This window comes from Ranitomeya imitator, chromosome 6, assembly GCF_032444005.1.
Source record: "Ranitomeya imitator isolate aRanImi1 chromosome 6, aRanImi1.pri, whole genome shotgun sequence".
In the NCBI taxonomy this organism is placed as follows: domain Eukaryota; kingdom Metazoa; phylum Chordata; class Amphibia; order Anura; family Dendrobatidae; genus Ranitomeya; species Ranitomeya imitator.
In genome coordinates this window covers 177,313,022-177,339,987 of record NC_091287.1, presented here as the reverse complement: position 1 = coordinate 177,339,987, position 26,966 = coordinate 177,313,022, and the positions used below count along the sequence as shown (strand labels likewise).

Here is a 26,966-nt window from a genome sequence, read left to right as displayed (position 1 = left end):
ATGCTGCATAGGCAGCATGAATAGTAAAAAGTTGGTCACACAGGGTTAATAGCAGCGTTAACCGAGTGCTTTACACCGCGGTCAACGTTGCCATTAACCCTGTGTGAGCGCTGAACGGAGGGGAGTACAGAGTGGGCACTGACTGCGGGGAGGAAGGAGCGGCCATTTTCTTCCGGACTGTGCCCGTCGCTGATTGGTCGTGGCTGTTTTGCTGCGACCAATCAGCGACTTGGATTTCCATGACGGACAGAGGCTGCGACCAATGACTATCCGTGACAGACAGGACAGACAGACAGAAAGACGGAAGTGACCCTTAGACAATTATATAGTAGATATATATATATGGTTAATAAAACACACACACATTATTACAAAGTATTGTAATTGGGAATTCTGGGAACTTTTCAGAATATTTTCCCACGCTCGAGTTCATATGAGGACATCCAGCAGAGGGCGCATCACTGCGACTCGAGGTAACTACAGGTCATTTCCCTGCATTCCATTCATTCCCCAGGTTTTTACAGCCACGAGCACAGCTGCATTAGCAGAGCTCCTGGGTGTAAAATGTTTTAACCCCTTCAGATGGATTTACAGCATGGGACAAGACTGAACAACGGAAGGTATGGAACATTGTTGTTTGTTTTGTTTAACTTTGTTTCAGGTGACAAGGGTCTTCAGGTGGATTAAGAGTATAATAAAGTATTAAAACACCCTGTGTCCTTATTTCATTAAAATACTTTATAATAATGTGTGTGTGTTTTATTAACCATTTCGTACTATTGGATTAATAATGGATAGGTGTCATAATTAACACCTCTCCATTATTAATCTGGCTTAATGTCACCTTACAATAGCAAGGTGACATTAACCCTTCATTACCCCATATCCCACGGCTACACGGGAGTGGGAAGAGAGAGGCTAAGTGCCAGAATAGGCGCATCTTCAAGATGTGCCTTTTCTGGGGTGGCTGGGGGCAGATGTTTTTAGCCAGGGGGGGGCCAATAACCATGGACCCTTTCCAGGCTATTGATAGCTGCCCTCAGTCACTGGCTTTCCCACACTGGCAGAGAAAATTGCGCGGGAGCCCACGCCAATTTTTTTCAGCGATTTAATTTTTAATTTAATAGCTAGAGTCCCCAAAATTTAACCCAAGACATTCCTTACATTACTAAAGAGGAATATGTAATAAAAGAAGGGATATGATATGGTTTTCTGTATGTAAACCATGTCTCATATCATGTCGGGTTTTGGAAGAAGATAGCAAAAGGCGGCGATTGAATTACCGGCTTTTCAGCTATCTAGCTCTGTATGAAATATTACCGTATAGGGTTGAGCGACCTTGACTTTTTTAGGGTCGAGCCGGGTTTCGCGAAACCCGACTATCTCAAAAGTCGAGTCGAGTGAAATCGGCCGATTATGGCGAAAAGTCGAGGATCGACCGAAACACGAAACCCAATGCAAAGCCAATGGGAATTTTCCCCTCCGTCCGTCCCTGAACTGAAAAGCTGGTGTTACACAGTGCAAATCGCTACAGCGCACAAGCAACAACATGGCGATAGGCGTCCACGCCCCTAAGACCTATGTCATCACTCTGCCCATGCCCCTTCATTGGCTGAAAAAAATGGCGCCAAGCGCGTCATACGAAACGCGACTTTGGCGCGAAAGTCGCGTACCGCATGGCCGACCCCACACAGGGATCGGGTCGGGTTTCATGAAACCCGACTTTGCCAAAAGTCGGCGACTTTTGAAAATGAACGATCTGTTTCGCTCAACCCTATTACCGTAATATATATATAGACAGTATATATGTTTTAACGAATATTTGAGCCCATGGATCCATTGTATGTGTCCATTTTGCAAGCCTGCGAGAAAATCTCGCAGTACGGATGCCATACGGATTGCATACAGAGGATGGCATGCGCAAAATACGCTGACACACCCTGCCTACGGATCACTATTTTGGGGACATGTCTGCGTATTACGGCCGTAAAAAACGAACCGTATTTTCATACGCTGAGTGTGACGCCGGCCAAAGACTGTACAGGAAACATTTTGTAGAATCCATAAAATAGTAGGAATGACCAGTAATCAAGTAAGTATAGGAGCACAGAGCACAGTTCAAAAACAGTGCAGATACTAATGTTCTTTTAGGCTAAATTCACGCTGCATTCAGTCAAATGTATGCAACTGTATTCATACATAGGTGCAGTTTTCTGCCACTAACAAAATATGTAATGAAAGGTATCGTTGCACTAAAATGAGCAGCCGACTTTTAAATACAACACTGAACTCTCAATGCATATGAATGCACAGTTTTCTGTATGGGGAGAGGGAAGAAAGCCACTGCCAGACAACTTTGATAGCAGATTATGTCCATTGAGAATGAAAGGATCAAGCATGTTGAAGTTTTCACAAAAATTGAGGGTTGAGCCAGTCTTAGTCTAATTTGTATGGGCACCTTAAATGCCAGCCCTATCCATCAGTAAGATCACAATATTCAGAAGTAAGGGGAATTTTTGTTATTTACACTCCTCAACACTGAAATTGCTATACCAAGAAGGAAAAGTCAAGGAGGAATGAAAATCAAAGGATTATTAGACATGTTAATGATATGCAAATGATGAATAAACAGGGAAAACATTTTCAAACTATCTTAATTTATTCAGTTTTGAGCCACAAGCAGAAATTCACGCACTTACACGCCTTGGCCTTGGCTGCTATCAGTGAGGGTATTAATTGTTGTCCGAGGAATATTCTGCCACATTGAATGCACCTAGGCAAGCAAATGATCACGTTCCAATGTTGGTAGCTTCCTGAAATTGTTGACCTATCAGCTCCCAGATGTGTTTGATGGGAAACAAGCCTGAGACACTGCGGGCTATATAGTAGAACATATCGTCTGGGGTTGTTTTTTTTTAAATAGCTCTTTGGACACTTTGGAGAAATGGCTATACCCAGTCAATGTAGTGCAGAGCTGTTGAAGTACTTGGTGTTAAAAGTATGCCACCTCAGACCATAATCCAAGGAGCAGGACCTGTGTGACGTTCCATTGTAAAGGCATTAAAATGATTTAGTTGTCAAAATTGTGTGGCCATTTCTCCAGTGCTCCAGGAGCTGTTTTCCAACAAGACAAAACCAAAACTGCATGTTGCTGATGTTTCTGTGAGCAGACTGAGAGGTCCAAACATGCTATCATGGATTACAACATCTCCGAACTCCAGCAATTGCAAAGAGAGCTGCCAGCAGCGGACCTTGATGATCTGCAAACCCAAATTCATTTAGCATGGCAGAACAGTCCTCAGACAACCATTAATAATCTAATTTATAGCATGTCAAACAGTTAAAGTGCATGTATTTGTGAGCTCATACTTAATACTCTAAATTTTGATTTAATTTTTTTATCACTTGCATACCATTCACCCATTCATGACATATAATGTATATTTAAGTCATACATGGAGACCCAGACTTTCAAGTGGGCCCGCACGCCAAACCTTCATCTTTACCGATAGATGATAGCTAATCTTCCCGCCTTAGGACACATCGCTTACATCCAGAGGAAGTGAGCGCTGCTGCTCTCTATCTTCTTCTGGATGTATGTGATATCTCTGAAGGCGGTTAGAGAGAAATGGCCTCTGATTGGCCACAGTGTTTGCGTGACATCATACTGATGCGTGATCACCAGGAGAGACAGTGCCGACACCGCTCGAACGGAGGTTAGTAGAAGTGTTATTTGTAAACGTGGATTGAGAAGAGTTTTTCCCAAGTTGTGTACAACCCCTTTAAGAAATCTGTTAACACATATCTGAACAACAATCATTGCCCACCTTTAGTTATGACATTGATTAGGATAGAATTACCACTGTGGCCACAAAATAGATCCCAGCACCTATTATGCTAATATAATGTTTAGCACATTGACCATATATTAAGCAGCTTCATTGGCAAATATAAACTCAAATGTAAGGCCCCATGTACATGACTGTATTTCAGGCTCATATCACACAGATCCTAAACACATCAGGAATGCATTTCAATGGTGTAATAAATGTACAATATATAAAAACACTAAAAAGAATTTATTGCAAGGTTCATGTAAAGACAATCCACTTAAAGTACCGCGTATTGGACACAGTGTTATTGAGAGCCAATTGATACATGATTGTTGCCTCATCTACATTGCAAGAAACATTTACATTTTCTCTTAGATAATAAACTCAAATGAGACCTATCTAGCTGTCAGACACATGCAGCATTATACACCGGTTTATAGCACCAGTGATATAGGACATCACGTCTATTTCTTTGCTATCCAGCCAGGTATGAATGCTGTGAGAGCAGATGTGCTACTTACCCAACTGGCTGCTTTTGTGACATTTCCATGATGATCTCTTGGAAAATATTTTTATAAAATCCTTTTTTTTCAAATCGAGGAGCATACAATCACCATAGTATTCCTTCCCAGCGACTGTGGCTTGTCACCTGAAATTATGGGACATCCCTGAGCTGAAACAGAAAAGTATAGAGAAAGCTGTGAGGCTTTTTATTCTGATGAGTGTTTCATCTTCCTACATCTGTAAGACAAAGGCACATTCAGTTATATAATGTTTGCACAAGTTAAAATAGTCAATTTGGCATGCTTCATTACCTCCTCTCTAAACTCAGAACGCCATGACCGGTTATTCTGAATAAGAGGATCACATGCTTTACTTAAAATACAGATACACATGCGGAGAATTCTGTGCGGCACAGCAGCATGTGATATCTGCCACAGGAAAATAGATAAAGCTAGACATTCGTGAGAACAACCATCACCCAGTAGGATTACCTAGTATGCTGCAAGATGGAAACATTATGAAGTACCCCGTTGAGGCATTGGGATTTTTATAGGGGATCTATCAATTAGATGGAGTGGGGAAAGTCTCCGACTCTCCGGAGAATCACATTACATGGATGGTATCATTTAATGTTAATTTCCCCTGTGTTGAGTCTGCAGGGCAATTAAACACTTGCTGCTCACTTTCCCCACAGATTACAGATGATCTCTGGGAGTCACACCATGTGATCAGGTTATTTCTGACAAACACGTAAAGGGAACCGGTCAATGGGATTTACCCATATAATATTATTAGGAGAGCTTTAACAGGCTCCTAATAATGTTTTTTAAAGATACCTTCATTACAACTGTGACTGCAGTAAAAATAATGTTTAATCTTGGTGACAAGTCTAGGGGCGCCATCACTCATCTCTGCTGATAGCTCCCCCACAGGGGCACGATTGACAAATGTGCAGGAAGGAGAAGTCTGGAGGGCATTTCAGTCGTAATTTACGCCACTCCAGTAATGAGCAGGTCAGCGGTGCTCAGCTCAGAACTCTCAACTAATATCCACCACATTTTTAAAAAGTCATGGGACTGGCATAATAATGCTACAAGTCACAACATTTTTGCAACATTTCAAATATTTTTACACCAGAATTCAGGCTAAGGGAGCAGTCAGATAGGTATATAAATCAGACAAGGTCGGAACGCAGTGCACGGGTCTCCCGACCCAAACGTGACAGCTGTGTAGTAATATATGAAGCTTTCACACTCCGGTCAGGAGAGCCGCCAGCCTGTGCACTGCGTTCCGATCTCGGGCCAATTTGCACGTCCCTCTGACAGAGTCCTATGGCTACGTTCACATTAGTCACAACACCAATAATATACCCTACGGTGGTTAGCTGCACATCAAATATATACCTATAGAAAAAGGCACCACACATTGATAATATGAAAAACCACTTTATTAGTATCAAAGAAAAACCATAAATGGTCATAAAAGAGCCTAAATAGGCAGCAGGTGAGAGACGACAAACACAGAAAAAAAGGTAAACACAGAAAAAAAGGTAGACACCTGGCAAAAGGTCACAGAGATATATACATAAATATACTGGTAAATCCATAAAGCTCACATTGCATACAAATTACATGAAACATTTCAAGAAATGGTTAAATATAGCGTGGCAGTCTAACAAAAAAGCCTAATGAAGTATTATATAAGGATTCAGTATATGGTCTCAGTATAAGGGGCTAATATGCCATGTAAATCCACATAAAAACAGTGTCCAAAAGACTATAGTTAGCTATACAGACATTCATCTAGCATATTATATAGCACACCAACACATATTTACCAGACAATGGAGGAGTAGCCAGGAGTCCACCACACCCGACGCGCGTTTCGCAATGAAATGCTTCGTCCAGGGGTCAAGGGGACAAAGCATTTCATTGCGAAACAGGGTGGAGCCGCATATTAATTTCTGTAATGGGCGGCCCCACGTGACCGCATACAGGAGAAGCTGTGGCCAAGACAGGACACTGCGAGGGAGCCGGGTGAGTATTTTATTAACAGCGGGCGGGCGCACAGAGGGTGGGAGGGGGGTGGTGACAGGGATCTTTATTTTAAACACGAGAAAAACAAAAAAAAAGGATTATTTATATCTTCTCTCCAGCGAACGCTGCTGGAAAGAAGATATGAATCGCGGCTTCAGCACCATGTTGGGGGACAGCGCTTACTGTAGCGCTGTCTCCTGCACAGCACACGGACTGCACACGTACAACGTCCGTGTGCGGTACGTATTTTACACAGACCCATTGACTTTAATAGGTCCGTGTAATCCATGCGCTCCCACGAACAATGACATGTCTCCGTGTTTTGCACACGGACACACGGTCCGTGAAAACACGCTGACATGTGCAGAGACACATTGATTTGAATGTGCCTACGTGAGTCAGTGTCTCCGGTACGTGAGGAAACTGTCACCTCACGTAGCGGAGCCACTGACGTGTGAAACCGGCCTTACTGAAAGTGCTGCAAGGTGAAGAGAAGAAAGAAAAAGGTGTATCAAAAAGGAGATGAGCAGTTGCCCACAACAACCAAATACAGCTCTGCTTTCATTTCTAATGTGCTTTAGGAATATGAAAGCTGACATCTGATTGGTGGCTATGATGAACGGCTCCGTTTTCCTGAGAGGCTTGTGGTGGATGCCTATGGGTCCCTAATGACGGGCACAGAAAAGCTCCATTCACTTTGAATGCTTTACAGCATTTGGTACATGGACTCCAATTCCTTGGAAATGTGGGTCACAGTGTGGAGGTGGTTCCTAAGATTCAGGGGGTCTTAGAGAACCTGAGAGGGCTGCAGTGGTGCACAAGTATGGCACCAAGAATTCTTGACAGGAACATATACTGAGAACTTTCAGGCCGGAAGCCATCAGTATGAGGTGCACAGCACCAGTCTTTGCTTTTCATTCTTTATTGTATCTGTAGCAAATATAACATAAATAATAAATATGTCACTGACAGAATGACGCGTAAAGACGCCCGCCACCGATAACACTGGGGGCTGGGCATGAAAAATAAAGGAAAATTGAAAATGTGCCCACAAAAATGCCATGAGGACCCGAGAAACATCTGTGATGTGGCACAAGGTGCTACCGATACCTGGCATTGCTCACAGCACTGGAAACTTCCCTCAGTCACACTGGCAGAGGTGGTGCCAGTCACAGAGCTGCCCCATGTCTGCACTGACCACCAGGTGCCCTGAGAACCTGCACAGGACCTGCCCCCAGCAACCTGCAGACAACACAGGCACATGGTAACAGAACACCCAGCTCACACACGGCCGGGCAACAGGTGTCCCTGCCAACCCACAGCCTCAGGGGCGAGGAGCTTACCTGGCAGCAGCCGGACACTGAGTGTGAGAGGGAGCTGCTGGAAGCCGTCAGCTGTCAGTCGGGGCACCGGCTCCTGCTCGGTGTTATTATCAGACCTCCTCGTACTGTTGTCTCCCTGTAATCTCCGGAGACTGTATCCCTTCCCCCGCCCCTTGGCAGCAGCTGCCAGCCCTGTGGAAGAGCAGCTTACTTTCCCAAGCCCTCCCCTCCAGGCTGCACCGTGTGAGGGTGACTCCTGCAGGGTACGGGGGCATGGTATGGGGGGCGATAGCACCACGCTGAGAAGCCCCCCGTGTCCCTGCACTGGAACGAGCCCCACTCTAGCTGACTGCTGGACCAAAGACTGGAAACTAAAGACGCCGTCAGCGTTAGGCTGTGTGCACACGATGCAGATTTAGTGCAGATTTGCAGAACTGCAGCGTTTTATTCCGCGCAGAAACACTGCAGAACTGCACTGTGATTTACAGTACAATGTAAATCAATGTGAAAAAAAAGCTGTGCACATGGTGCAGAAAAATCCGCGCAGAAACGCTGCAGTTTTCAAAAAAAGTGCATGTCACTTCTTTTGTGCAGTTCTGCAGGGTTTCTGCACCCCTCCATTATCCGCAGTGGTAAAATCTGCACAAAAACTGCACAAAATCCGCATCAATTCCGCACAAAAAACGAAACCGCATAAAAACTGCAGCAAATCTGCAGCTGCGGATTCTGCCAGGAGGTGCGGATTTTGTGCAGAAAATTCTGCACCTCTTTTCTTACGTGTGCACATTTAGGTTATGTGCGCACATTGCTGATTCTCTGCGGATCCGCAGCATTATATGAGGTGCAGAAACGCTGCAGATCCGAAATTGATTTACAGTACAATGTAAATCAATGAGAAAAAAAAATGCTGTGCACACTTTGCAGAAAATCCGCTGCGGAAACGCTGTGGTTTAAAAGAAGTAGCATGTCACTTTTTTGTGAATCTGCAGCGTTTTTGTACCCATTCCATTATAGAAAACCGCAGGGGTAAAAAACGCAGCAAATCCGCCAAAAAAACACAGCAAAAACGCTGCGGAGCCGCATAAAAAACGCAACAAATCTGCAGGTGCGTTTTCTGCCAGGAGAGGCAGAATCCGCACCAGAAATTCCTAAGCCTAATCTGCAACGTGTGCACATAGCCAAGGCCTCATTCACACGGCAGTGTTTAACCCCTTACCGGCATCGGACGTACTATACCGTCCGATGCCGGCTCCCCTGCTTTGATGCAGGGCTCCGCGGTGAGCCCGCACCAAAGCCGGGACATGTCAGCTGTTTTGAACAGCTGACATGTGCCCGTAATAGGCGCGGGCAGAATCGCGATCTGCCCGCACCTATTAACTAGTTAAATGCCGCTGTCAAACGCAGACAGCGGCATTTAACTACCGCTTCCGGCCGGGCGGCCGGAAATGACGTTATCGCCGACCGCCGTCACATGTCCGGGGGTCGGCGATGCGTCTCCATTGTAACCATAGAGGTCCTTGAGACCTCTATGGTTACTGATTGCCCGTCGCTGTGAGCGCCACCCTGTGGTCGGCGCTCACAGCACACGTGCAATTCTGCTACATAGCAGCGATCAGCAGATCGCTGCTATGTAGCAGAGCCGATCGGCTTGTGCCTGCTTCTAGCCTCTCATGGAGGCTATTGAAGCATGGCAAAAGTTAAAAAAAAAAGTTTAAAAAAATGTGAAAAAAATAAAAAAAACATAAAAGTTTAAATCACCCCCCTTTCGCCCCAATCAAAATAAATCAATAAAAAAAATATCAAATCTACGCATATTTGGTATCGCCGCGCTCAGAATTGCCCGATCTATCAAATAAAAAAAAGTATTAACCTGATCGCTAAACAGCGTAGCGGGAAAAAAACTCAAAACGCCAGAATTACGTTTTTTTGGTCGCCGCGACATTGCATTAAAATGCAATAACGGGCGATCAAAAGAACGTATCTGCACCGAAATGCTATCATTAAAAACGTCATCTCGGCACGCAAAAAATAAGCCCTCAACCGACCCCAGATCACGAAAAATGGAGACGCTACGAGTATCGGAAAATGGCGCAATTTTTTTTTTTTTTTTTTAGCAAAGTTTGGAATTTTTTTTCACCACTTAGATAAAAAATAACCTAGTCATGTTTGGTGTCTATGAACTCGTAATGACCTGGAGAATCATAATGGCAGGTCATTTTTAGCATTTAGTGAACCTAGCAAAAAAGCCAAACAAAAAACCAATGTGGGATTGCACTTTTTTTGCAATTTCACCGCACTTGGAATTTTTTTCCCGTTTTCTAGTACACGACATGTTAAAACCAATGATGTCGTTCAAAAGTACAACTCGTCCCGCAAAAAATAAGCCCTCACATGGCCAAATTGACGGAAAAATAAAAAAGTTATGGCTCTGGGAAGGAGGGGAGCGAAAAACGAACACGGAAAAACGAAAAATCCCCTGGTCATGAAGGGGTTAAAGACGTATAAGAAAAAATACCATGTCATCAGTGTGTCTGTTTTTACCATCAGTGTGTCATCCGTGTGTCTGTTTTTCCCATCCATGTGTCCGTTTTTACCATCAGAGTGTCATCCGTGTGTCCGTTTTTACCATCCGTGTGTCTGTTTTTACCATCAGTGTGTCATCCACAGGGCCGCCATCAGTGCATTACTGCCTTGATTGGCGTATGGGGCCTGGTGGGCAGAGGGGGCCCACATCGGGCCCCGTCTCATCTGCTCACCGGGCCCCTACCGGCAGGCTAAACCGGGCCCTTAGCGGCGCTGCGGCAACACTATTGACGTTCGGGTGCAGGCCCGCGCCCGCACCTCAATAGTTAACAGCCACCAGCCAGTCGGAGGCTGACAGCTGACGTCAGCCGCAGTGCGCACATTGCCGGCGTCTGACGTCAGTGTCAGTTGCTGGCAAGTGCGCGCTTCAGCTGAGTGGAGGGAGCTTTGTCTTCGCCACAGGAGCGCGGCCAGGTAAGAAGAACTTTTTTTTTATTACTGAGAGCGCCAATCCGGGGGGGGGCTTCCACAAAGAAATAGCAATATGAAACAGCCCCCCGCTAGCACTTTGAAGCGGGGTGTTTGTTTCGCTTATAATGATTCCTTTTGCAAATGGAACAATAATTGTAGATTCCGTCACGAATGCTCTTTCTGTGGAAACTCGCACCCAATGGTTAAATGCTTCAAGAAGCAAGCCGCTCAGCAGTCCTCTGTTAAAGAGCACATTAATAAAAGCGCAGACTCCAGTGAACCTGGCAAACATGTCCCCTTGGCTAAGCAAATTTCCAGATCGAGTGATCAGTGAATTGTTGTTTTCTGGGTTTTTAGAAGGATTTTTCGTACCTCAATTTAAAGGGGAGGGTTGTTTAGTCGTTCCTAATTTGCCGTCCTTAAAGGCCAATCAAGATGTTGCTAGGGATAAAATTATCAGTGAAATTCAACTTGGTGGAGTTTCTGGGCCTTTTGAATCACCTCCTTTTGTTAATTTTCGTATATCTCCTTTGGGCTTAGTACCTAAAAAAGATGAGGGCTCTTTTCGTTTGATTCATCACTTATCCCACCCACCAGGTTCTTCTTTGAATGATGAGGTGGATAAGTCCTTAGTTTCAGTAGCTTACTCTTCTTTTGATTCTGCATTAGAGATCCTTAAAAAATTCGGCTGCAATGCTTTGATGTCCAAATCGGACATTAAGTCTGCATTTAGACTCCTTATTTATTTATTTAACTTATGTAACCCTGAATAAACTACGCGGCCATTTTTATCCAAAAAGAACTTAGTGTTTGTGTTTTCTTTGTATGAATGGGTTTTGTGAGGCCATGTTAGCCCCCCCGCGTGAACCCAGAAGAAATACAGCGGGGCTCTCATGGCCTCATAGACCCTATAGTTTTTAATATGACTATTTTTCTATGGGTCATTTAGAGGTCAGGTCAGTCAGATGAGGTGAGGAGAAACTGGTTTTATCCAGTTCCTTCTGGTCTGCCTGGCGACCAATTTTAACTGTTTTGATTGGTTATTGAATTGCTGGGCGCCCAAATATTTGTGTATAAAAACCCTGGTTTCAGGGGATTTAGTCATTCTGCTGGTGAAGAAGAAAAGAAGAAGCCCGCCCTCCTTCCCCCTTTTTTAATGTTTGTAATGCACTGTCGTGTAGTTTAATTGTGGGAAAATCACCCATGTATGGGTGGATTGGTTTATTGGAGTAATATGGAAATTGAGTTTTAATTGAAGTATTTATTTATTGGTATTTATTTATTTAACTTATGTAACCCTGAATAAACTACACGGCCATTTTTATCCAAAAAGAACTTAGTGTTTGTGTTTTCTTTGTATGAATGGGTTTTGTGAGGCCATGTGTTCTGCAAGCGGAGCTCGAGATAACTGTGTTATTTCCTGCAGAGATGAGCCCTGGCTGGATGAAGTGACGACGGTTTGTGCTGGATGACAGATGAAAAACAAAGATGACGGACTTCACCTAGAGACGTCACTGGTGAGTCAGTGTGTTACCTATACACTGACACTATACACTGTATACTAAATACAGAGCTCCTGTGTATAATGTCATCGGTGATCACTGTATTACCTCTACACAGACACTGTATACTAAGTACAGATCTCCTGTGTATAATGGCACTGATGGAGATAGTATTGTGTTTTTTTTAATTACTGATCAGTATTGTAGTATTCAGTCACTATGTGGTGGTAATATGTGGTCTGGACATGGTGTTGCGGTATTTGTCCCTTGTATGTGGTATTTGGTCACTTTGTGGTGGTAATATGTGGTCTGGTCATGGTGCGGTGGTATTTGTTCCTTGTATGTGATATTATTCGGTCACTGTGGTGGTAATATGTGGTCTTGTCATGGTGCAGTGGTATTTGTTCCCTGTATTTGATATTATTCGGTCATTGGTGGTATTATGTGGTCTGGTCATGGTGTAGCGGTATTTGTTCCTTGTATGTGATATTATTCGGTCACTGTGGTGGTAATATGTGGTCGGGTCATGGTGCGGTGGTATTTGTTCCCTGTATTTGATATTATTCGGTCATTGGTGGTATTATGTGGTCTGGTCATGGTGTAGCAGTATTTGTTCTTTGTATGTGATATTATTCGGTCACTGGTGGTAATATGTGGTCTGGACATGGTGCGGTGGCATTTGTTCGTTGTATGTGATATTATTGGTCATTTTAAAAATTGAAAAATAAATAAAAATATACCTAAATTGTATTGCATATTTTAACAAATATTTAGTAGGTTACAGTAGAGTAGAGCCCGGCCAAAAGTGTCTACCTTTTTATGGTGGTGGCTTAAAAAATCTTTTGGCCAAATCAAAAGCTGCTGGCTATATGTGTGATCTGGTGATGGGAACTGTTAATGTGTGATAGGTGAGAAGTGGAGTTTTTCCAAGAGAGAGCTGGGGTACTGTGGACAGTTCGAGGGGTGGAGCCTGGGCGGAGTTTCAAGGGGGCCCCGAAAATTTTGCCAGTATGGGGCCCCGAAATTTCTAGTGGCAGCCCTGGTCATCCATGTGTCTATTTTTACCATCAGTGTGTCATCCGTGTGTCTATTTTTACCATCATTGTGTCATCCATGTGTCCATTTTTACCATCCGCGTGTCCGTTTTTACCATCAGAGTGTCATCCATGTGTCCATTTTTACCATCAGTGTGTTATCAGTGTGTCTGTTTTACCATCAGTGTGCGATCCATGTGTCCATTTTTACCATCAGTGTGTCATTCTTGTGTCCATTTTTACCATCAGTGTGAATGAAGCAGGTACCAGGATGCAGTAACGGTCGGAGGCAGATTAAGGGTTAACAGAGGAATTTAATGTAACAGCGTTACGCCACACAGGGAAGGGATAAATGGAGGGGAGGATAAACAAGTTATACTTTGTAAACTTAAGGGCAACAGTTGTGGGATTGGGTAGGGGAGAGTTCAAAGGTATCAAAACTTATCGATCTGACGTGGATGAGGAACAGTCTCTTCGACGATGACGTCACGGCTTGAACACTTGAAGGATCTGTAGTCTGTGGTGCAGAAGATGTCCTGGGTCCCGATGTCGTCGGTGGTCCTGAGATGTCCAGTCGTGGGTCCTGGATCCAAGAGAGGAACCACTGGAAAGGTGACAGTCCATTTTTTTAAGCACCAGCACAGCGCTACGGTATGCAGGAGCAGATATTTCAGGTAGCCGTATTCTTCCTGCGGCCTGGTTGTCCTGTCTCGAGGTACGCCCCCTGCGGTCGGGTCGTGAAGAGGAATCGCTCACGCTCAGTGGCGTTACGGGAGTTGGAACTGTCAGGGATGCGGGGAGGCGTCTCTGCCTTTTATCTCCGGTAAGTCTCCATGGGTCCCCCGGGCTTCGGCCTACTTTGTCCTGACTATACAGCAAGGGAGGACTCACAGTTGACCTCCGCGCACTACAGCTTCCCGACGCCACTCTGCCTGTTCCCGTTCACTGTCGCCCTTTTATATCCTTCACGCCTCCCGCTCTCAAGTTCAAAGGTCTGTCTAGAGAACTAAACTTACCCACCTGCAACTCGGGTGACAACACCGATGATTCCGGACTCGTCCCGGACAAGGCACACCAGGGTCGTCTCTCCTCCTTACATGTTATCCATGTATCCACTTTTACCATCAGTGTGTCATCCGCGTGTCCATTTTTACCATCACTGTCTCAGGGATGGATAAAGAAAGAAATAGCTTAAAGTTTCTCCTGTACTTTGCAATGTTAACCCCTTAGTAACCAGGTCAAGTTTTACAATTCTCACCAGTGTCATTTTATGTGGTAATAACTGGAACGCTTCAACGAATCCCACTAATTCTGAGATTGTTTTTTTGTGACACACTGTACCTTGTATTAGTGGTAAAAGTTGTCCTCTATAGCTTGTGTTTATTTATGAAAATATTGCAATTTTGCCCAAAATTTTGGGAAAAATATCACAATTTTCAAAATTTCAATCTTTTTATCCTTAAACCAGTTAGTCATGCTGTACAAAATAATTAATAAATAACATTTACCTTATGTACTTTATATCTGCATAATTTTTCAAACATCATTTTATTTTGTTAGGATGTTATCATTCAATATATTTTTATTAAACAATTTGAATATTTTTGGTAACATCTGAAACATTACATATTAAACAAATGAAATAGACAAATACAGAGTCAATCAAACCTCTTCCCCCTTTCAAATGCTATTTCTGTACTAGTATGGTGAACCATTTGTGTTCATGTTATAGCATGTAACTTGTATATAATTCTTAAATGCGGCGAGAGAGAGATTAATATCATTAAGGCTAGGTTCACATTGCGTTTAGTTCAATCCATTTAACGGATGCGTTAAACACATGTACTAAAACGAGCCAAATTTGGGGAAAATTTGGCTTCACCTTAACGCTTGCTTTAACGCACGTGACTGCGTTATGTCATTTTGTTGTCCATTCGTGAAGCATCTGTTTGTCTGCCTTCAGGCACTGTCAAAAAAGTTGTTCTCATTTTTTTTTTCTTTTGTCAGCATCGGGTGTGGGTGCATACACATTCTCCATTTTGAAAGCATTGAGTGAACTTCTGCAAGCAAGATGTTTGTGTCTGAGCTCGTTCGATTTTGCTTGATGCAGTTGCGATTTCGACAGAGAAGGCGTATTTCCCGATATTGGATTCATGAAGTGAATTTTTTACGGACTACATATGGTGCCTTTCACAACCTGTATGTTCAGCTTCGGGATCATCCATTTAAATTTCAACGTTATCTTCGGATGTCCATTGAGACCTTTGATGTTCTGCTCTCGCATGTGAAGGATGAGATACATTATCAGCGCAGCACTTTCCGTGACAGTATTTGTGCGGAGCAACGTTTAGTGGTGACTCTGAGGTAATTATTCTTTTTTTTAACATTGTTCTATTGACAAAGACAGGATGTAATTTATCGTGGATCATGTCTGTACACTTTGGCAATTGTCCTATTCCATTTGCCTTTATTTTAGTTGTCCGTTTAAATCTTAACAATATGTCCATAGTGCTAATTATTTTCTTGGGGGATTGTCGACAGATATCTGGCTACTGGAGAATCATTTGCGTCACTGCATTTTCAATTTCGACTGGGGAAATCAACCATTTGCCAACTAGTTCGTGAAACTTGTGATGCCATTTGGAACAACTTACAACCACTTGTGCTACCAACCCCGACAATAGAAATGTGGCTATCGATTTCCAAACATTTCGAGGATGTGGCTAATTTCCCCAATTGCATTGGTGCCGTGGACAGCAAGCACATTCGGATTCAGAAACCAGTGCTTAGTGGATCCCTATACTATAACTATAAAAAATACTTTTCCATTGTATTGATGGCTATTGCGGATGCTAGATACCGTTTTGTTGCAGTGGATAATGGTGCATATGGACGGACGAACGATTCCAGAATCTTCAAAGAGTCCAACATGGGGAAATGTTTGTACAGCAACAGCTTCAACATACCCTCAGCACGACCACTTCCGGGGACTGAAGGCCCAAGTTTGCCTTATGTTTTAGTTGGGGATGAGGTGTTCCAACTAGGACGCAATCTCCTAAAGCCATACGCAAGCCGTAGTCTAAACCACACAAGACGCATTTTTAATTATCGCTTGAGCCGGGCAAGACGTTATGTGGAGTGTACCTTTGGTATTTTGACCGCAAAATGGCGTATTTTACTAACTTGCATGCAACTGCAACCTGAAAATGTGGACCGTGTAGTGAAGGCATGCATCTGTCTGCACAAATTTGTTTCCAGACATGAACCCCAGGTGGCTGACCCCGATGACTGTGAGTCAAACCTTATGAGCATAGATTCGACAACTGTTCGGTCTACAGTTGAAATAATGAGGATTCGTGATCAATTTGCAAATTACTTCATACATGAAGGTCTTGTTCCATGGCAAGACATACAAGTGTGAAAATGTTGAAGCCTGTTTATATTGGTGCAATGTGTGGGGCAATTCTTTTTTTTTTTTTTTTAGTTTATATAACCTTAATAAATTTTAAAAAGTTAAATCCATACAAGAATATGAAATGTTAATAATAACTGTAAAATTTACTAAAAATATTTTGATGACATTGTTCGTCCAACCTGATTGTTGGTAGTCATTTTTAACATACATTGGTAGGCATTTTAACATATGAGATCCCATAGGGATGAACAAAAACATACACAATAGGTACACAAAAATTTTACCCAAACATTTTAAAGGGTGTAATTGCCAAAGTTTGGTGATTTTTTTAACAGTAGTTACAGACTGTGATATTGCGTGAGCGTATTGTCTGCCCAACTGTACGCTGGACTGCTACATTGCCTTTGCATTTCCATACTCGGTTCACCCTGGCCTCTGTATTGTGGTTTGTATGACGGCATGTCCATGGTTCTTGGTCTCGAGGAAGTGGGTTCCTGAGGGGCCAAAAATTCCTCAAACAGATCATGAAATCTTTGCCTAAACATTAAATTTCTGTGCGGCGGTATCTTTTGGGCTAAAGGCACATATGACAAAAACAGGAGCTTCCACTCATTGGCTGCATATACTGATTTACGGGATTGCAAGTCCGTAATTTCCCGTCTTAGATCTCTGTGTTCACTGCGACACAGATCCTCTAACCGTTGGAGTCCATCAACAATTATGGCATCGACTTCATCTTTGGCAGATGATCGCTTGCGTCCGCGGTGTGCTTGCAAACGGGCACTGACAACAGGAGCCACAGTACTACTTTCCATTGATCGTGGCTCGTTCAGGCCAGACACATCTTCAGCGCCAGTCTGCTGGCTTGTTTCCTGTTGACATGGCTCTGGTTCCTCTGCCTCTCGAAGCGCAGAGGTACTGCATATCGTTCTATAAAAAATATATATTATTTTAAGAGATTTTAATTAAATACTTGGTCCTCTATCACACCGTAAACTTTTTACTTACGAGCGCTGGGACAACGTTTTCTGTAGAAACAACAATTGCTCATAATGAATATACGAGGTGACACATTTGCCACCAGATCCACTGGGGGTGTTTTGGCTGCTGCGGAAGTCCCGTACAAATCGATCTCTAATGGATCTCCACCGGGTATGGACAGCATCGGCTTCAAAGAAAAAAAATTTTTTTCACAACTTGCAATCTTAACATTTGAGGAATTTAAGTTCAGCAATAATTACCAATTTTTTTCTTAGAGGATGCGGACTTATCCAAATACCGTGGGTCCAACTGGCATATTATATTCTCCCACAACTTCCAGTTTTTAATAATATCGTTGTGGGAGCTGTCACTTTGATCCCATATGGACGGATTCGCTTCCACTAGTGTTATAAGTGTCTCGTTTTCTATGTCCAAGGGCTCTTCGTCAACCGCTATGTTCCTTCTTTTTTTGGCGGGCTGCTTGGACTATGTAAACACAAAATGTTATATTAACATGTAGACGTTAATTTTGGGTTGCAAACATTTATCTCATCCCCAAAACTACATTATTTTTAAGGTCAGTTATCCAAATTTTTTACATTTTTTAACACTTTTAACATTTCAAAAATTATACTGCAATGTTTTATCGTTTTTTTGTTGGTGGTCCTTGTACTGTTTGGTTTATGTTATGACATGTACGGTATGTAGTTTTTTAAACCAGTGATTTAAACGTTGTTTAAATATGTTTCTTGTGTTATGTTTGTTTTGTATGTTTAATGATGTATTATTAAAAAAAATGAAAAAAATAATTTAGTATTTTTTGGTAAAAAAGGTATTTTTTGCATGATATTTACCACTTCTAGGTGAGGTGAAGACAGATGGCTAGGCTGAATTTTTTTTTTGCCTTTTTCAACAACCTACAGCGTAGGGAAAAAAAAGAAAAAAACATTACAATTCTTATCAATTAATTTATGTGTAAAAAGACACTTAATTTGTGGCATGTACCTTCTTGGACACTTTGGACACTTTTTTGGGGGGTGGCCTGGCAGGTTCGGGATCAGAAGATTCCTATATGCAATAAAAACATGATTACACATGATTACCTCAATACACTGGAGTGACACACAACATTATTGTGGCTTTTTAAATCGAAAGCCTACCGATTGTGATGAGAACACTGCAGACACGCTGCTGCTGCTGCTGCTCGATCCCTCACTATCCGACATCTGCATACAAACAAAACAATACATTTAGTACACATACATCCGACGGCCACTACACACTCAGATGATGTATACAGAAAAATGTAATACATAGAATTGTACTTACATTGCCTCTGATCGCTCACAAGATACACACCCTGTGTTGCTGGCATTTTCAGAGTGTGTTTGCAGAGTCTCTGCTCCAAAATGGCTGCAATCATATTTCCTGTCACATGACCACATGGACTAGCCTCATTAACGCAATCCAACGCATGGTTTCATTTGGACATTTTGCTTGATTTGCGTCTGGCTGCGTTAGCAATAGACTTCAATGGCAGAATTAACGCTTCCGTTAATCTTGCGTTAGCTTGACCCGACCCGAAAACGCTGCAGGCCGCGTTGGAAGGTGTGTAATAAAAAAACGGAATGTTGGAAACGCATGCCAATTTTGACATGCGTTACGATGCGTCATACAAATGCAAGTCTGTGGGTGCGTTACAATGTCTGTTACATTGCGTTTTACCTACTTAAAAAACGTGTCCGTTAGATGGACTGCCCTAGCGCAATGTGAACCTAGCCTAAGAAGTATGGTTGAAAGAAGGAAAAAGCAAAGTAAGAAAGAAAAGACAGAAGTAAAAGACAGAAAGAAATAAAGAAAGTGGATATCGGAGATCTCATATCCCAACAGCCCCATTTGTCAAGGGATTCAAAAACACACACCTTATGTTAACCACGTCTGAAAATATTGTGATTCTTTAAATTGGATCCATGGGTACCATATCGCAAACCACTTAGTACATGTCTTGTCATCAAATGCCCTGATCTCCTCCATGCGCTGTAAAGCATTCATCGCCTCTACCCAATCTATTTGCTTTGGTAAAACCGTAGATCTCCAGGGTCTAGATATAATTTGACTCATAGCTATTGCAAAAAATGGTAGCAGATCTTTCTTGATTTTCGATATGGTACCTGGAAAAATGGACAACAACTCTATTTCTAGAGATGCTTCCACGTGAGTTTTGGTAATATGGTTATATAGCTGGAATATTTCATTCCACAAGGATCTAACCCCTGGACAGTCCCACCATACATGTAACATTGATCCAATCGCGGCAGTACACATCCAGGACATATCTGAAACCGCTGGGTACATCTTATGTACGTTAACAGGTGTTCTGTACCAGCGCTTCAAGATTTTATAGTTTAGCTCCTGGATCCTGAAAGAGACCGACATCCCATGCGTGAGAGCAAATGATTTAGACCCCATCTTATCCGTAATTTCCTTATTTAACTCCTTTTGCCACTGAATCGTACATTTAAGTGGCCCATCTCCCATCCCCTCCAACACTATCAGACCATATATCATAGCGTGCGCCGGACTCTGTGACAGAAAACACAGGCGCTCAAAAGAGATAGGTGCATGTGGCGATGTCCACCCCAGAACCAGGGATGTAATATAACTCTGAAGTTGAAAGTATTGCAGCCAAAATCCCGGAGCTTGTCTTCTATCTCCCAAAATGTCCTCCATGGACTTGACACCCTTCTGATCAATAACATCTTTAATTCGTGATATTACTCCCTGGATGACGGGAGGTATGATAGAAGTTGATCCTTGCAACATAGTAGGGAGGTGGGGGTTGTCCATAAAAGGAGTCAGCGGTCCACGTATTATTGCCAACGAGAGGCGCTTTGCGAAACGCCTCCAAGCTAATACTATAGTGTATAATGTGGAATACATATCAATCTTCTTTAAATCAATATCATATGGTAGCCAGAACACCCACTGGTAAAGATTTGGAGATAATTCATGCTCAATGTCCACCCACAGTTTAGATGTCCTATTATGAAAAAGATCTAATATGCAATTTCCAATGCTCGCCACGTGGTATGCTTCTATGTCTGGAAGGCCCGTCCCCCTGTTATCCTTGTGTCTGATTAGTTGGGTGTGGCTAAGGCGAGAACCACCATTGTGCCAAACAAATTTCCTCATTGTTTCGTACTATTGGATTAATAATGGATAGGTGTCATAATTGACGCCTCTCCATTATTAACCTGGCTTAATGTCACCTTACAATAGCAAGGTGACATTAACCCTTCATTACCCCATATCCCACCACTACAGGGGAGTGGGAAGAGAGAGGCTAAGTGCCAGAATAGGCGCATCTTCCAGATGTGCCTTTTCTGGGGTGGCTGGGGGCAGATGTTTTTAGCTAGGGGGGGCAATAATCCTGGTCCCTCTCTAGGCTATTAATATCTGCCCTCAGCCACTGGCTTTCCCACTCTAGCGGAGAAAATTGCGGGAGCCCACGCCAATTTTTTCTGGGATTTAACCCTTTAAAATTTAATACCTAGAAACCCAAAATTTGACACACGGACACTTCTTACATTAGTAGTGAGGAATATGTAATAAAAGAAGGCATATGAGATGGTTTACTGTATGTAAACCATGTCTCATATCCTGTCGAGTTTGTGAAGGAGATAGGAAAAGCCGGCAATTGAATTACCGGCTTTTCTGCTATCTAGCGCTGAATTAAATATAAATATATATATATATATGTGTCTCACTGACAAATATATATATGTATATAGACTGTATATATGTTTTTAAGAATATTTGAGCCGATTGATCCATGATATGTCCATTTTGAAAGCCTGCGAGAAAAAAATCGCCGTACGGAAGCCATACGGATGACACACGGATAAATTTGTGCGTAAAAATCGCATCCTCGCATTGAATACGGAACAGTGTTTTGGGACAATTACTGCATATTACGGCTGTAAAAAACAGACCGTATTTACTTACGCCTAGTGTGACGCCGGCCTGAGAGTGGAAGATTCTGCCATGTTTCAATCTCCTTTTCCAAAACTCATTTAAGAGGGGGGAAATTGAGATCAAATATTTTCTGAGGGTCTGCAGGAATATTAATTCCTGGATATTTAATATAATGTTGACTCCATCGGAAAGAAAAGTCAGATTAAAGCTGATCCACTTCATACTCAGAGTGATGTTGAGCAATTCTGATTTCTGGAGATTCACCTTAAAGTTACTCAACCTACTAAATCTGTCAAATTCATTCAACATAGATGGGAGGCTAATTTTGGGAGAAGAAATACACATCAAGAGGTAGTCTGCGAATAAGGCTAACTTATGCTCTGTATGCCCCACTTGTATTCCCTTTATAGATGAATTCTGTCTAAGTGCATTTGCCAGTGATTCCAATACTAAGATATATAAATATGGAGACAACGGGCAGCCCTGTCTAATCCCATTCCTTATTGGGAATGAGGCCGACAGGCACCCATTTACCCCTACCCTAGCAGAGGGATCACAATATAGGGCCATAATCCACTGTATCATTCTTGGCTGTATACCAATTGCTTCTAATGTGGCCTCCATGAAGCTCCAGTTTACTCTGTCGAATGCCTTCTTGGCGTCTACTGAGAGTATTCATAATGGGATCTTCCTAATTCGGGACCTCGAGATCAGGAACATGGTTTTTACAGTGTTGTCCCTTGCTTCTCTACCCGGTACAAACCCCACTTGTTCTCTATGAATTATATTCGGGATATGGGGAGTTAATCTTAGAGCTATCATCTTGGAATATAGCTTAACATCGACATTGATCAAAGATATCGGGCGAAAACTAGAACATAATGAGGGGTCCATACCTTCTTTAAGCATCACTGTAATATGTGCCTGCGTGGAGTGGAGTGAAATGGGAAATGGCAAGTCTCAGATATTGTATTGAAAGCTTTCAACATTAATGGGGAGCATAATTCCTGGCAGGTTTTATAGAACCTGGGTGTGAACCCCTCAGGTCCCGGACTTTTTCCTACTATTAAATTCTGGATAGCCTCATTCAGCTCCTCGTCAGAGAAGTATTGTTCTAATGAATGAGTCACCTCTTGGAGAGCACTCGGAGAATAACTCTCCAAATACTCCGCTAATTTCTGTTTTGTGACTGAAGTAGAAATATTAATCTGCTGAAATAAATTATAGTAAATAGTATAATGTGCTCGAAATTCCTTCAAAATTTCAGATGTTGAATGAATTAAAGTCCCAGATGAAGAATTTATATTAAGAACTAGCTGAAGAGCCCGGCGTTGCCTGGGCATAGTAAATATCTGTGGTTAGTTATAGCACCTCACTTCTCTTATTTTCCCATCATGCCTCTCATTTTCCCAATCACATCTTTCATTTTCCCCCTCACATCTCTCATTTTCTCCCTCACACCTCTCATTTTCTCCCTCACTCCTCTCATTCCCCCCTAACACTTGTCATTTCAACCTCACATCTGTCATTTTCTGATCACTCCACTATTTTTCCTCACTTCTCTCATTTTGCACTCACACCTTTTCATTTTCATCTCACACCTCTCATTTTCACCTCATCACCTCAGTATATACATGTTTGTCATCTCCCTTATATATAGTATACATTTGTATGTCATCTCCTGTATATAGTATATACCTGTATGTCATCTCCCCTGTATATAGTATATACCTGCTGTGTGTCATCTCCCCTATATATAGTATATACCTGAATGTCATCTCCTTCTATATATAGTATATACCTGTATGTCATCTCCTCCTGTATATAGTATATACCTGTGTGTCATCTCCCCTGTATATAGTATATATCTGAGTGTCATCTCCTCCTGCATATAGTATATACCTGCATGTCATCTTCTATATATAGCATATACCTGTATGTCATCTCCTCCTGTATATAGTATATACCTGTGTGTCATCTCCCCTGTATACAGTATATATCTGAGTGTCATCTCCTCCTGCATATAGTATATACCTGCATGTCATCTTCTATATATAGCATATACCTGTATGTCATCTCCTCCTGTATATAGTATATACCTGTATGTCATCTCCTCCTATATATATATGTACCTATATGTCATCTCCTCCTCTATATAGTATATACCTGTGTGTCATCTCTCCTGTATATAGTATATATCTGTGTGTCATCTCCCCTGTATATAGTATATACCTGTGTGTCATCTCCTCCTGTATTAGACCTCGTTCACACGTTATTTGCTCAGTATTTTTACCTCAGTATTTGTAAGCTAAATTGGCAGCCTGATAAATCCCCAGCCAACAGGAAGCCCTCCCCCTGGCAGTATATATTAGCTCACACATACACATAATAGACAGGTCATGTGACTGACAGCTGCCGTATTTCCTATATGGTGCAATTGTTGTAGTTTGTCTGCTTATTAATCAGATTTTTATTTTTGAAGGATAATACCAGACTTGTGTGTGTTTTAGGGCGAGTTTCGTTTGTCAAGTTGTGTGTGTTGAGTTGCGTGTGGCGACATGCATGTAGCGACTTTTGTGAGATGAGTTTTGTGTAGCAACATGCGTGTAGCAACTTTTTGTGTGTCGAGTTACATGTGACAGGTTAGTGTAGCAAGTTGTGTGCAGCAAGTTTTGCGCATGGCGAGTTTTGCGCGTTGCGAGTATTATGTGTGGTGCCTTTTGAGTATGTGCAAGTTTTGTGTGAGGCAACTTTTGCATGTGTTGCAACTTTTGTGCATGTGGCAATTTTTCCGCGTGTACAAGTTTTGCGTGTGGCGAGTTTTTCATGAGGAGAATTTTGCACTTGTGGCGAGTTTTGCAAGAGCCTAGTTTTTGCATGTGGCGAGTTCTGCGCGTGGCGAGTTTTGAGTGGCGACTTTTGTATTTTGACTTTTATGTGGCGAGGTTGGTGTATTTGTGGTGAAATGTGTGCTGAGGGTAATATGTGTTCAAGCACGTGGTAGTGTGTGGCGCATTTTGTGTGTGTTCATATCCCCGTGTGTGGTGAGTATCCCATGTCAAGGCCCCACCTTAGCAACTGTACGGTATATACTCTTTGGCGCCATCGCTCTCATTCTTTAAGTCCCCCTTGTTCACATCTGGCAGCTGTCAATTTGCCTCCTACACTTCTCCTTTCATTTTTTCCCATTATGTAGATAGGGGCAAAATTGTTTGGTGAATTGGAAAGCGCGGGGTTAAAATTTCACCTCACAACATAGCCTATGACGCTCTCGGGGTCCAGACGTGTGACTGTGCAAAATTTTGTTGCTGTAGCTGCGACGCTTCCAACACTTTTCCTTTCACTTTTTCCCCATTATGTAGATAGGGGCAAAATTGTTTGGTGAATTGGAACGCGCGGGGTTAAAATTTCACCTCACAACGAAGCCTATGACGCTCTCAGGTTTTTGAAATGTATTCTCTAGCCTTCTGATCGTGCACTCCCCGCCTCCTAGCTTCAGGTGTTTTAATTATAGTAGGTCCAATACCCCTCCACATAGAGAGAGAATTTGAGTCCAAGAAGAGGTTTTTACATGTACCCATTCAGATGGAGATGTTTATTCTCAGTGAGGTAGGTCAAGCGTAGGACCTCGTATAAGAGAGATGCCTTAACGTGGCTACGAGGTACACATAAAATTGGCCATTTTTGTGTGCTAAAAGCTCTCATTTTTCATATTTCTAGTGCAGTAATGCAGTTCAAATTTCGTTTTTTCAAGTTTGCATGTTTTGGCGCTGCAGTGTGCTGCCCTATTTATTTAACTATGACGCTCTCAGGGTCCCGACGTGTGACTGTGCAAAATTTTGTTTCTGTAGCTGCGACGCCTCCAACACTTTTCCTTTCACTTTTTTTCCCCATTATGTAGATAGGGGCAAAATTGTTTGGTGAATTGGAAAGTGCGGGGTTAATATTTCACCTCACAACATAGCCTATGACGCTCTCGGGGTCCAGACATGTGACTGTGCAAAATTTTGTTGCTGTAGCTGTGACGCTTCCAACACTTTTCCTTTCACTTTTTTCCCCATTATGTAGATAGGGGCAAAATTGTTTGGTGAAATGGAACGCGCGGGGTAAAAATTTCGCCTCACAATATAGCCTATGACGCTCTCGGGGTCCAGACGTGTGACTGTGCAAAATTTTGTGGCTGTAGCTGCGACTCCTCCAACACTTTTCCTTTCACTTTTTCCCATTATGTAGATAGGGGCAAAATTGTTTGGTGAATTGGAACGCGCGGGGTTAATATTTCACCTCACAACGTAGCCTATGATGCTCTCGGGGTCCAGACGTGTGACTGTGCAAAATTTTGTTGCTGTAGCTGCGACGCTTCCAACACTTTTCCTTTCACTTTTTTCCCCATTATGTAGATAGGGGCAAAATTGTTTGGTGAATTGGAACGCGCGGGGTTAAAATTTCGCCTCACAACATAGCCTATGACGCTCTCGGGGTCCAGACGTGTGACTGTGCAAAATTTTGTGGCTGTAGCTGCGACGGTGCAGATGCCAATCCCGGACATACACACATACACACACACACACACACATTCAGCTTTATATATTAGATTGGTGTCTGAGCAATCCTAGGATGAAGCGACCTTGCCAGTAAGCATCCACATTTATCTCCAAATTCAAAATAATTTTTACGCATCTTGTCTCTCATACATAGAGTCTTTTGTTCCAAAATAGAAAGAGCTTTTTGTCTTAGAGACAAAATTTCTGCTTTAAGTATATCATTGGAGGCCGCTTTATTGGCTGTTTCTTTGGTACCCAGCAAAACAAGAGTATCTTTTAAGGTTTGGGCCCTTTCTTTCTTGAGTCTAGATCCATGAGTTATAGAAAATACCCCTCAATATACATTAAAGTGCTTCCTATTTAATAGGTTCCGGTGTGCAGTCATTAGAATGATCTATTGAGAAATTGTTAACCGCCCTTTTAATATCCGCCATACATGATTCATCCTTTAGGAGGTTGTCATTTAATCTCCATATGTATCCCCTACCTCCTCCCCCCTCGTGTATCTCCAGCTTTCCATATACCGGAACATGATCTGACCACAGAATAGTATCTACAGAGCAACCTGGATTATTGTCTAGTAGAGCGTGTGAAATTAATATATGATCTAGTCTAGAGTAACTGTTGTGTGCCAATGAGTGATAGCTATTGTCCCTGATCCCTGGGTTGAGCACCTGCGACATGTCCACCAGACTAAGAGCAAGCAGATCCTTTTTTAATTCACGCGGTGCCGGAAGGGAGACAGAGGACCTACCCGAAGATGAATCCAATGAAGGGTCCAGAGTGAGATTAAAATCTCCTCCCAAGATGATGTTAGAGCCATCTG

The 26,966-nt window shown here is 42.5% G+C and overlaps 1 protein-coding gene across 2 annotated transcripts in view; it reads right to left on the bottom strand.

Annotated features, from left to right (window-relative positions):
- COBL (cordon-bleu WH2 repeat protein) overlaps nucleotides 1-7,860 on the bottom strand; it is a 641,622-nt gene extending 633,762 nt beyond the window's left edge. For both annotated transcript variants that reach the window (XM_069730332.1, XM_069730335.1), the window contains exons 1-2: nucleotides 7,717-7,860; nucleotides 4,355-4,506 (exon numbers count right to left, since the gene is read on the bottom strand). In XM_069730332.1, the coding sequence (XP_069586433.1) occupies nucleotides 4,355-4,383 (29 nt within the window). In that variant the 5' untranslated portion in view covers nucleotides 4,384-4,506; nucleotides 7,717-7,860. The remainder of the gene's footprint in view (nucleotides 1-4,354; nucleotides 4,507-7,716) is intronic.
- Between the last annotated feature and the right edge of the window lie 19,106 nt (nucleotides 7,861-26,966).